At 37.1% G+C, this 13,373-nt stretch overlaps 1 protein-coding gene across 10 annotated transcripts in view; it reads left to right on the top strand.

Moving 5' to 3' along the window:
• Positions 1 to 13,373, top strand: part of LOC150084011 (serine/threonine-protein kinase MARK1) — a 343,303-nt gene that overhangs the window by 311,253 nt on the left and 18,677 nt on the right. For 8 of the 10 annotated variants that reach the window (XM_090375845.1, XM_090375850.1, XM_090375851.1 and 5 more), the window contains one exon: positions 9,248 to 9,487. In XM_090375845.1, coding sequence (XP_090231971.1) covers positions 9,248 to 9,487 — 240 coding nt within the window. The remainder of the gene's footprint in view (positions 1 to 9,247; positions 9,488 to 13,373) is intronic. The other 2 variants (XM_090375847.1, XM_090375855.1) reach the window with 1 other exon arrangement.

Here is a 13,373-nt window from a genome sequence, read left to right on the forward strand (position 1 = left end):
TTACCCATAGAGAATTATTCTGTACCCCAAGTATTCGAAGTTAAAACTGAGCAACTAACTCTATTGGTAACTTCTACAACCTTAACTTAACATAATTAGATTGTTAATAGAATTTAAAACTTTCTTTAAATTCTATTTAAACACTTTTTATTTAAAACTTTCTCTTTCTTTAAAATTGTGTTATGCTTCAAACCAAGATTCTAGGCCTGAAGATGGAAACAATGAGTTCCCAAAGTATAGCCAGAATTTTAAGTGTTGGCACTGAGGTGTTTCGATCATTCAAATTGTAACATTTCAGTAATAAATTACTTAAATCTACCATGTGATATAATAGTTTAGTCTCAATTAATTAATAATCCCATAATGCAAAATTATTTAGACTATGTATATAAAGTGCTTAGCATCATAATACACAGCCATTTCTGAATAAACAGAAAATTTTTAAGGTGGCATCGTTTTAGGTTATATCTCATATTGTGAATACCTTCACAACGAGTTGCCATGATATTGCACTACTTCGAATAAGTAACGCTTCACCTAAGGAGAAGACTAGTGTTACTTATTCTCAGATAGGTACCACCACCCAGACAGCACTGTTTCAGGGCTATTTGGCCCTTCGTCAGTGAGTGGGTAGGTACCCAAGTGATGCAATGATGGCAAAAACAGTTATGAAGTATAACTCCACAATATGAGAGATGCCTGATGGTGTATGATGTATTTAGACTAAGGCGCATTTAGAGCCTCAAGCTGCGAACAAATTTAGACTATGTATATAAAGTGCTTAGCATCATAATACACAGCCATTTCTGAATAAACAGAAAATTTTTAAGGTGGCATCGTTTTAGGTTATATCTCATATTGTGAATACCTTCACAACGAGTTGCCATGATATTGCACTACTTCGAATAAGTAACGCTTCACCTAAGGAGAAGACTAGTGTTACTTATTCTCAGATAGGTACCACCACCCAGACAGCACTCACTGACGAAGGGCCAAATAGCCCTGAAACAGTGCTGTCTGGGTGGTGGTACCTATCTGAGAATAAGTAACACTAGTCTTCTCCTTAGGTGAAGCGTTACTTATTCGAAGTAGTGCAATCTCATGGCAACTCGTGAAGGTATTCACAATATGAGATATAACCTAAAACGATGCCACCTTAAAAATTTTCTGTTTATTCAGAAATGGCTGTGTATTATGATGCTAAGCACTTTATATACATAGTCTAAATTTGTTCGCAGCTTGAGGCTCTAGCTCTAAATGCGCCTTAGTCTAAATACATCATACACCATCAGGCATCTCTCATATTGTGGAGTTATACTTCATAACTGTTTTTGCCATCATTGCATCACTTGGGTACCTACCCACTCACTGACGAAGGGCCAAATAGCCCTGAAACAGTGCTGTCTGAGTGGTGGTACCTATCTGAGAATAAGTAACACTAGTCTTCTCCTTAGGTGAAGCGTTACTTATTCGAAGTAGTGCAATATCATGGCAACTCGTTGTGAAGGTATTCACAATATGAGATATAACCTAAAACGATGCCACCTTAAAAATTTTCTGTTTATTCAGAAATGGCTGTGTATTATGATGCTAAGCACTTTATATACATAGTCTAAATTTGTTCGCAGCTTGAGGCTCTAGCTCTAAATGCGCCTTAGTCTAAATACATCATACACCATCAGGCATCTCTCATATTGTGGAGTTATACTTCATAACTGTTTTTGCTATCATTGCATCACTTGGGTACCTACCCACTCACTGACGAAGGGCCAAATAGCCCTGAAACAGTGCTGTCTGGGTGGTGGTACCTATCTGAGAATAAGTAACACTAGTCTTCTCCTTAGGTGAAGCGTTACTTATTCGAAGTAGTGCAATATCATGGCAACTCGTTGTGAAGGTATTCACAATATGAGATATAACCTAAAACGATGCCACCTTAAAAATTTTCTGTTTATTCAGAAATGGCTGTGTATTATGATGCTAAGCACTTTATATACATAGTCTAAATTTGTTCGCAGCTTGAGGCTCTAGCTCTAAATGCGCCTTAGTGTAAAATTATTTTTAACCTAAAATTTAATCTTTTCCCAGTGTTTCCTAATAACTGTTTGTTAACTAATTCAAGACTAAGTCTTAACAAATACGAAGTGAGTAATCAAATTAACAACTTTATGTAAATCAAGTCGCCATAATTTACTGGTTCTGCTATGTTTATAGTCACTGGATGGTACAGGATGTATCATGAAATGTTTGGGAATAATCTGTAATTCTTTAAGAAATTAAAACAGATTGCATCCATGCAGGCTTAAGTGCCCATTATTTCACCCATTTCCACATTTGGGCAGAAGCTGATATGCAAGCTTCATTGTTTTAGACATTTTATTTGTTAATCCTCTGCCTTTGAGGATGAATTCAAAGAAGCATTTGTAGAGGTTATCTAAATTTATTAAGAGCATACAGAATAGTCTTATTTCTTTCATTAAGTGCTCTAGCTTTTTTCATTTGAATAGCTTTCAGTAGAACTTGCATCCATGTGCAAGTGTGATTTTATATTAAGGAAATTGTAAAATTTAGGGTAAACCATCATGTTTGTACCAGTATTAACTCCTAGATAGCATCCCTTGCTTATGCTGTTTTAATGAAACAAAACCAACGAGTTTACCACACAAAAAAAAAAAAAAAAAAAAAACACTTTAAAGGCATTGATTTCTCAAATTGAGGCTGCTACTTCAAGCTACTGTTAACAATATAAATGTGCAGCACCTCCCTGAAGGGAAGTATAATGCTACTTATTTTTAATGTGGTACCACCACCAGACAGCAATTTCATTGCTGTTCAGTTTCTCGCAAGTGGAAAGCCAGTGAGGTACAAAATAAAACCAAAATGGCATTATACTTTTCATTGGGGAAGTGCTGCTTATTTTTGGTGCAAGCACTAAGGTAACTTATGGCTGTAACTTCAGTCTCGGAGATCAATGCTAGTAAGGCTTGAAATGAACAGTCTTTTTGGCAGTGTATTCAGCATTTTCCTCAATCCTCCCCCCCCACCCTACCAGTAAAATTCTTAGTTGTTTATGAAGATTTTGAATCAGTTGTTTGATTTTTTTTAGCACATTGGAATGGAGTTCACACTTCTATGTATATAGTAGAATCTCATTGATACAAACTCAGTTTATACAGAATACTTGTTTATGTAAAGCACATATCGTTCCCCTGTGAAAGAATAGGCTTTTCTTGTATACTCATCCGTTTATTACAAAGTTCAGTTAATGTATTACAAAGTGTTTTCACCCCATGAGAAATAGTGTTATTTTGTATGTTTAATACAATGCTTCACGCAGCTGTCATATTATTACCCCTATTATTGTCTGTGATGGCCTGGTTCCTTTGCCAAAATACAGCAGACTTGTTAGAATTTACTTTTATGTAAACAAAAGTAGTTTATGATAGTAGGTTACAACATAAATATGTTCTGAAAAATGTCATTAGATTCAGTTGAAATTGTTAAGCTTGGTTCAAAGAGCCTTTTGTTACACTTATGATCTACTTTGTGCCATTTTTATTGGAGCTTTCATTCTGTCTTTTTGGAACTTCTCTTTTAAAAGTCGAAGGTTTGCTTATGTAACCTTATCTAGCAGTTAACCTTATCATCTGTGAACACAGAGAATTAAGCCTGGAAATGAAACTAAAAATTGTACAAGAGGCTGATAGGATGGAACAAAGAAAATGGACATCGCAAAGGGAAAGAACTACTTTTACCTACTTTATATACAATACTTAAAAACCATAAAAAAAACTTGAAGTGCATGACACTGGAGCAACAATTTAAGGAGCAGCATAATATGAGGTAACAGATGTTTTTAACCTTGACAAGATGGGTTTATTTTATAATTTGCTGCCAAACAAAACATTTGCTATTTGGGGAGAGTAAATTGTAATGGTGGAAAATTAAGCAAACAAAGGATCACTGCTCTGTTATGCTGCAATGCAGATGGAGTATAAAGCTATGCTCACTTGTGATAGGCAAATTTTCAAAGATGTTATTTTTTTTTTTTTTTTTTTTTTTTTAGGAGCATTAGCAACTAAGGCCATATTGCTCCGGGGATATGTGGTGGTCATTCCCTGACCTTTCCGTATTTGGTGGTGACAGGCTCGAACCCCGGTCTAATCAAGAAGCGGGTGCTATGCACTGCTGCTCCTTCCCACCTGGCTACTCAGGTGCCTTTTTCAAAGATGTTTTAAAGAAGTAAACTAACTTCTATGTGATTATGAGGTTAATAGAAGTGCTTGGCTTTCGATCAAAATTTTTCATTCTTGGCTATTGAAAGTGGACAAAAGAATGGCTTTAGAAGAAAGGAACATTTTGATGATTCTGGATCGTTGCACAGCACATTCTGCTGGGACTCTTAATTTGACGAATCTGTAACAATATTACAGATAGCATCAATGTCTTGATGCTATCTGTAATATTGTTATTGGTTGGGACATCTTGTTATTGCTTGGGACAGTATTGCATTAAGTGTAATAATAAGCTGCTTCAGAAAGAGAATGGCTTTGGAGAGAATATTATTGAAAAACATGGATCCATCAAACTAATATGATTGCAATGTTGAGGAATGGGGGAATTTTAAGGGGCATATGGATTTTGTTCATGAATTTGAGGAGACTGTTAAAGTTAATGATGAAGTTGCTGCCTCACCAACACCAGAAGAACTGCTGAACACCAAGCAAAACTGTGAAGGTTTTTTTTTACCAACTGTGAAAGTGATGAAACACACACTGTCTTATATTACGTTCTTAGCGTTTTTTCACCAACCTTTCATGGAGTAAAATAAAATTAAAATAAAACAAAACAAATCTTGATAACTATATTTACAATAACCTGTATTTACAAAATTAATATACGTATTACAATATTAAAAGTATTAAAACACAAGATTAAAATGCATTAAAATATACTAAGTTAAAAGCGATAAAATCCCTTAGCTTTCAAAGGCTCCAGCCTTCTTCTTCAGCAGTACTCTCTATTATTCAGTACACCTTTAAATATCAGCAGGGTAATGGTAGGCATCACATGTTTCCATTCTCACGTGTTCCGCTCTCTTGCATTTTGGAACCGGAAGTGGCTCGAACGGAAGTCGTACGGAACCGTTCATGCCTTTTTTAGGATAATAGTCTCTAAAAGGGGGTGAATCCGTACACCCCTATCCCTATTAATGTTGGTTGTAGAGCTGATCCGCAAACTCTCGAGCCACTTACGGTCCCAGAACCTATGCGCCCGATCGGTGATAGTGGCATCGTCTGGGGAGATCTGGTGCTGCTTCTCCCAAAAATGTTCGGCCACGGCGGACTTGTCATATTCCGCATTTCTTATTGCTTTTTTTGTGTTCCCCCAGACGATCTTTGAGACGACGTTTTGTCTCCCCTACATAACATTCCCCACAATCCGGGCATCTAATATTATATACGACCCCACTAGCATCCTCGTTTTGAATGGGGTCCTTAACTTGAGACACAACTGTGCGCAGTCTTCGTCCCGGAAGCTGCACACAGCGTGTCTGATATTTTCTTAATACTCTAGTTATATAATCCGTCAAGCCCGGATAATAGGGAATGTATGCAGTAGATACTGGTATAGATACTGGTATAGTCAAGCTAAGAGTGCTCCTTCCAATCTTAATGTGAAGCAAAAACTAGCACTAAGAAATCTTAAACAAGATGATAGTATTATAATTTTACCCGCGGATAAAGGCAAAGCAACGGTGGTTCTTAATAAAGAAGTATATAAGAATAAAGCGTTGAGCTTATTAGAAGATCAGACAACCTATAAGGTTATCCAGAAGAGTCCACTTCTTAGTTTGGAGCGACAAGTGAACGGAATGTTGCAGAGTTGGCTTAAATCTAATAAGATTTCTAAAGAACAATATTGGACACTACATACTACAGGTAGCCAAATGCCAAGGTTTTATGGCTTACCCAAAATCCACAAAGTAGACGTGCCACTCAGACCCATAGTCTCATTTATAGGTAGTCCGACGTATGCACTTTCGGGTTTCCTAGCCAAACTATTGTCTCCACTAGTAGGACTCTCTGAATATAGTATCAAGGATAGTAAAGAATTTGTGCACTTTATTAGGAGCCAGCGTATAGAAGAGGATGAAATTATGATATCATTTGATGTAAAATCGTTATTCACTTGTATTCCTATTGACCATGGAGTGTGGTGTGCAAACATAGTTTTACAGAGGGATACTACCCTAAATACTAGGACGCAACTTAATCCAGAAGATATTAGGAAGGGTATAGAATTGTGCCTCTCAAGTAACACTATGGTTTTTGATAACATTATATATAAGCAGGTTAATGGTACAGCTATGGGCTCCCCCATTAGCGCAATTATAGCAAATCTAGCTATGGAGGAGCTCGAGACCAGAATATTTAATGCTAGTGTTCTCCCTATGCGCCCCTGGAAAAGGTATGTGGATGATACGTTTACATTTGTTCGGAAGGGGAGTGAAGATCATGTGTTGAATATCTTAAATGGCTTCTCCCAATTCATACAATTTACATCGGAAGTTGAAGATGGAGGAGTTCTGCCGTTCCTGGATGTGTTGGTCTGTAGGGAAGACCAGCAGTTAAAGACAAGTCTTTAGAAAAACGATGTGTAAAGGGCAATATATGCATTATAATTCAGCCCTGACCAGCCATCATAGGAACAGTGTGATAAGAACGCTAATTAATAGAGCGAAATCACATTGCAGTAACTCCGATGATAGGAAAGCAGAGTATGAACGTGTCACGGCGGATCTTACTAAATGTGGTTACCCCCAGAGGATTATAGATAAATTTATTAATGAAAATCAGAGGAGAGATGAATCTTTTATACCAGTATCTACTGCATACATTCCCTATTATCCGGGCTTGACGGATTATATAACTAGAGTATTAAGAAAATATCAGACACGCTGTGTGCAGCTTCTGGGACGAAGACTGCGCACAGTTGTGTCTCAAGTTAAGGACCCCATTCAAAAAGAGGATGCTAGTGGGGTCGTATATAATATTAGATGCCCGGATTGTGGGGAATGTTATGTAGGGGAGACAAAACGTCGTCTCAAAGATCGTCTGGGGGAACACAAAAAAAGCAATAAGAAATGCGGAATATGACAAGTCCGCCGTGGCCGAACATTTTTGGGAGAAGCAGCACCAGATCTCCCCAGACGATGCCACTATCACCGATCGGGCGCATAGGTTCTGGGACCGTAAGTGGCTCGAGAGTTTGAGGATCAGCTCTACAACCAACATTAATAGGGATAGGGGTGTACGGATTCACCCCCTTTTAGAGACTATTATCCTAAAAAAAGGATGAACGGTTCCGTACGACTTCCGTTCGAGCCACTTCCGGTTCCACAATGCAAGAGAGCGGAACACGTGAGAATGGAAACATGTGATGCCTATCATTACCCTGCTGATATTTAAAGGTGTACTGAATAATAGAGAGTACTGCTGAAGAAGAAGGTTGGAGCCTTTGAAAGCTATGGGATTTTATCGCTTTTAACTTAGTATATTTTAATGCATTTTAATCTTGTGTTTTAATACTTTTAATATTGTAATACGTATATTAATTTTGTAAATACAGGTTATTGTAAATATAGTTATCAAGATTTGTTTTGTTTTATTTTATTTTAATTTTATTTTACTCCATGAAAGGTTGGTGAAAAAACGCTAAGAACGTAATATGAATATACCCAACCTCAGAGGCCTATTTGAGGAGACACACTGTCTTCTAAAAAAGATGATCAAAGTACATTGAACAAATTAGGACTGTGTTGGCCTGCAATAACATTAATAATGAAACAACTATTGCATTTGATAATGTCTATGCTCCATAGCCGAGTGGTCAAGAGCGGGAGTGCAGTAGCATGCGCTGTTTGAGTAGATCAGAAGTCAAGCCCCTGACTGCTAAATACGGCTGATCTGCCAATCAGCATTGGACCAGCATGGCAAATTATGGTCCATTTCCCTCAACATGAATCATTGAGGTGGTTTTCATCCTGCAGCGGATTGATAATGGCTGCAGTTAAGAATTCATTTTCTGTGCAAATGAAATTGGTTTCCTTCTTTTAATTTTAATAAATTAAAAGAAGGTTAATTTATTAAAAAGTTGATTTCCGTGTCTCCTTTTATATTAAGATTAACTTCTTTTACTAGTTTATGTTACTAATTACATATGTACTATACGTTCGTTTTGGTTATGTTGCTACTTTTCTCTTTGTTTATCTTACGATAAAAGAAAATCTGAACAACAGCTTTTGTTATAAATTAATCAAGTAAAAATAATATATTTCATTTATATAATCTAATTTATTTATTTATCATTTAATTTATTTTTATTATTTCTTATTATTCTTCAATATATGTACAAAAAAAAACCCCTAATTTAATTTTGACACTTTTGGCAGACCTTGTTACTACATACCTCACTATTACAAAGCATGAAAATTTATGTCCCTTGAACTTCATTTATGGGCTCCTGCTGTAGATTGTTTTACTGGCATGGATTTTGGGTGCAGATAGTTGGATGTTAGCTTATTACACAACATGATGTTTAAGATGCTCATGAAATATGTTCAAAATAATGAGAGATTCACAGATATCCTTTTAAAATGAAAATAAATATGCCAGTTTAAATTTACACCCAAACTTTTTTGTCATGTTATACATAAGAACCAGAGAAGATACAAATTCAGGAAATCTTTCTAATGGGGAATCTTTCTAAATATTTCCCTTATATATAATAAAACTCCTGATTACTACTGTTTTTTGTTGATTATATTTTTTAAAATTGTGTTGTGTTTAAAATTCATTCTTGTCTTTGCCTAACCCTTTACACTTCCAGCATTAAATTTGTATTCTTTCTTTTTGGTCCAGCTCATGGCATTAAAATGTTCATGAGCTGGACCAAATGATGTTCATGGCATTAAAAATCAAATTTAAATGCCATGAACATCCACAATTGTTTATGATTGTTTTTATTGAACTGTGAAAAGGACAATATTATGATTAAAACACTAACACAGCTAAAGAACGAGTCAGCAGTTCTGAATGCCACATGCAATGGATATGGAATTTTATAAGCTTAAGCTTTCAATGATGTTGGACTGCAAAGGATTAAGAAAATATTATTCTTTGTAGATACACTAATTATCAGATGCTTTATCTGTAACAGTTAACTTCTTTTTGTTTCCTTACAGCAGCGCTACAATGGCCAAGCAACTTCTGACAGTATCTCCTTTGACAGCCCTCAACAGACCTTTTCCAAGAGGTACTGTGAATCGTAGCACTTTTCATAGTGGACAGACCAGAGAACGGCGTCATGTTACAGCTTATAATGGCCCAGGCACTGCCCCCATGCACACCCAAGACACTTCTGGAGTCGGTCCAGGTGGAAGGCAGTCTTTCTTCAGCAAACTTTCATCGAAATTTAGTAAAAGGTAAAATTGTTTCTCATTAGAAAGTTTTTCATTAAGGTTTTCTAATTAGGTATTGTTAATTGTGTTAGGTTTTTCTTGAAACAGTTTTTGCATGAAATACATTCATTTACATACAGTAACAGAAGGAGATTTTATTTCAGGACAAAATGATAGTTAATTGAGTAAATTAATTTTAACCATAATTTTTGTCTGAAAGAGAAATCGTAATACACATCAATTTACTCAATAGGGTCCATGTAATTCAGTACAAATTATTAACAATTTATTATTAATATTGGAGAGCATGTGATAGTAATCTATTGTATCTTCTTTTTAACTGAAATTTTGCAGTTGACACATCACTAATTTTTAAAGATAAATAAACATTATTGCTGTGAATATAACCAGTTAACATTAATATCAATTAAAACCACAGGCTAGAAGTTCACAAAATGAGAAGGGTTTCATGTGTGTGTGTGTGTGTGTGTGGAGGGGGGGGGGGGGTAATTCCAGGATATCCACATTAAGATTTGAGCAATCACAGGTCAAGCGAGGGATTCAATCTGAGAATGATCATTCGTAGTAGATAACATTGTGACTGAAAATGAGTTCTGATTTTAGGTGGAAACCATTTTAGAGTGTGGGGCGATGCGGAATCAGTGAGTTTAAGCGCCTCCGTAGCCAGGTGGGAAGGAGCAGCAGTGCATAGCACACGCTTCTTGATTAGACCGGGGTTCGAGCCCGTCACCACCAAATACGGAGAAGGCGGAAAGGTCAGGGAATGACCACCGCATATCCCAGAGCAATATGGCCTTAGTTGCTAATGCTCCTAAAAACCAAATAACAAACAAACAGTGAGTTTAAAATTCTGAGGGATATTACTGAAGAATGATTGTATGATTGGACATTTGGAGAGGTTTGTGGTGATATATTTGAAGAACTAGGAAAGCACATTCCTTTATTCTTTTTTTCGCAGATGAAGCATTGAGTCAATTAGGCTCCTGGATATACAGAATGTGAGCAGGAAGAAATCTGTCTGCAAGGTGAAGACAATTATTTTTATAGCAAGAAGGCGATCGTGCTCTGAGTTTTTGGATGGAAATTTTCCTGTGGTATTGGTTCCAAAAGTTTGACATGTTTCTGAAGCCACAAATCATCTTAACAGTGGTAATGAGTCAGTTTTCTTTGATCAGTGTTAAGTGTGGTGTTAAGAGTTTCCACTGCTGCCAAAGCGTGAACTATTATTTATTTCTGAGAATACATTTACATAATGTACCACCTGGGCAAGAAGTCCATGTGCACAAACCCACAATCATTACTAGGTTTTTCCATATGGGCATATGGGTTTGTACTACCTAGCATCATTGCTTTCCTTCAAAAGAGTCCCTTAACAAACTTATTAAAATGATGAGAATACTACTTGGTAAAAAATAGAACACCTAAATTTTCCATAGTAAGAGTAGTGTTCACATTGTATAACAACATAAATGCCATACTCTGTCTCGCCACAAGGATGTCTATTATCTGTTGCCAAGCCAGCGCCCATGTAATTTGAGACTCAGGCCGTGGGTGGTCAGCAGCAAATAGCTGTGCATTCCAAACTGCAACCAGATTGCTTTTAAAATTGATTAAAAAGTTACTAGAGGCAGGAGGTTTTGTAAGACCCTTCTATTATCATAATTTTTCCAGAGAACTACCTCTTCATGTGATTGAGATGAAACCCTCAACTACTAGGAAAAAAACCTCTGGTTATTTCAGTAATAAAATATATTTGAATTGTTCACTCAGCCATTGTCAAAAACAAAGAATATAAAAATGACATTAGAAGCTGATACTAATTAGCATGACTGTACCAGAAAACAACTGAATGCAAAAGAAACTATAAACATGTCTACACCTGTCAGTTACAAAGGAGATAGTATGTGTATTGCTTATATGTGGAAGTGTATTTGAGAAGACAATTGCTGTTTGTGAAAAAAGCTGTATGTTATAGGTAAAAATTATTGGATTTTTAGAATTAGCACTAAAAGTTCACCCAGAAACTCCACGAATTTTGGAAACATCAAAATGTATGCAGAGCACTATAATTTTTGGAGATTAGTGTATGCCTATATGTTATTCTGTCTACTTCAAAGTCAGCATTCAAAAATAAATAAAATAATATAAAAAATATAAGTCTGTCCAATCCATTATTGGACTGGACTTTTACTGTATATAAATATAAAATAAGTAGTCTATCATGTGGTAGCATATTTTTTGTAAGGGGCACACTTACACTAAGTTAATCTCCAAGTGTAGTACATAATCAGGTGCCAGTTGATAAATTCCTTGAGGTTGTCACAGATATTCTCTCAGATATGCCAGACAAGCTGTACTTACTACCTGGGAGTCTAAAACGCTGATGGAACTGATATTCGGGTGACACTCAAGTCAAGTGGACCCAATTTTAGCGAAGTCCGGACGGTCTGTGACAGCCAAATCCTCTGCTTGCACCTTCACGATGGTGGGACTGTTAGTAATCCTGGGTATAACTTCCATGCACAAGTACATGGTGGGTGACCACCCAACGTAAGCAGGGGTCGAGGTGTGGCGCCCACACCACATGGAGGAACGCCGCCCCTCTATGTTACCAGGCAGTACTAGGTGGTAGATGACTCTCATCAACCGGTGATATACCACCACTTTGCTTATTGGAGGCTTGAAGTGGTGCAACCCATGTTTAGTCTCTAGAGCTAAGTTCCAGTCAACCCTTCCCTTTCTCTTCCATCATGCAGTATGATTGATGACTTTTGAGGTTATGATGAACATCGTGGTGATATCCAATATTCCTTACATTTCGAGGGTACAGCTCTAAAACGGTGTTCGCAGGCCGGCCGCTGGTTAGTACACCGGACCAAACCTATTGGTAACTCTTTAGGAGGCTTCCACATCAGGTAGTGTATAACCTTGCTACCTCTACTCTGCCAGATAGTGACTGGAGGGAGTCCGAGTAGTGTGTATGCGGGGAGCATTGTTGAGGCCACGTTATGTCAAGGATCTGGGTATATTCTTACCACGTGTACGCCATATCCAAAAATTTCATTACAGCATGTCCCAACCACTTTTTTTTACTAGTGAATACACCATGAATTGTCAAACTAATACAGCAAGCTTATCTGCGAAAAGATCTAAACCTCCCAAGCACTTCCTAATTCATTTCACAAATGTACATGGTCTCAATTCTAATCTCAACGATGTCCATTTCCACTTGCAGTCTGCCAAACCCCATGTACTTTTTCTGACAGAATCTCAGTTATCGGTTGTTCAACTACTGCTCATCTCAGATGCCCAAATTATTCGCTGTATGATTCCTTTCGCCTCAAAGGTGGTATTTGTGCATATGTCCGTTCTGATATTCCCTGTCAGAGACTTGGAAATTTGGAATCTCCTCTCTTTGATCTTCTCTGGCTTAAAATCTCTCTACCTCATTGTGTCAAATTCACCTGTTGTCTCTACCGTTCTCCCAACTCCACTAATCACTTGGAGCTCTTGACTTTCTCCAGTCCAACTTTCCTAACAGTGAAGTAATTTTCCTTGGTGATTTTAATGTTCACAACTCCAGCTGGCTTCCGTTTTCTAGTCACACCGACCCAGCAGGTCGGGATGCTGAGGCTTTTGCAATTACTAATGACCTAGCACAGATTGTTCATTTACCTTCAAGAATACCGGACAATCCTAATCATACAGCCAATATGCTTGATCTTTTTCTCATAAACAACCCTTCTAAGTATACGGTCGAAGTGAGAGGTCCTTTAGTCACTTCAGATCACAACTTGGTGATTGTCTCTTCACCAATGGAGCCTTTATCTTGTGGCTATTCCCAACTTCGTATTGTTTGGCATTACAAGAATGCAAAATGAGATGACCT

This window comes from Mastigoproctus giganteus, chromosome 6 (genome assembly GCF_048544385.1).
Source record: "Mastigoproctus giganteus isolate SK-2022 chromosome 6, ASM4854438v1, whole genome shotgun sequence".
Lineage (NCBI taxonomy): Eukaryota > Metazoa > Arthropoda > Arachnida > Uropygi > Thelyphonidae > Mastigoproctus > Mastigoproctus giganteus.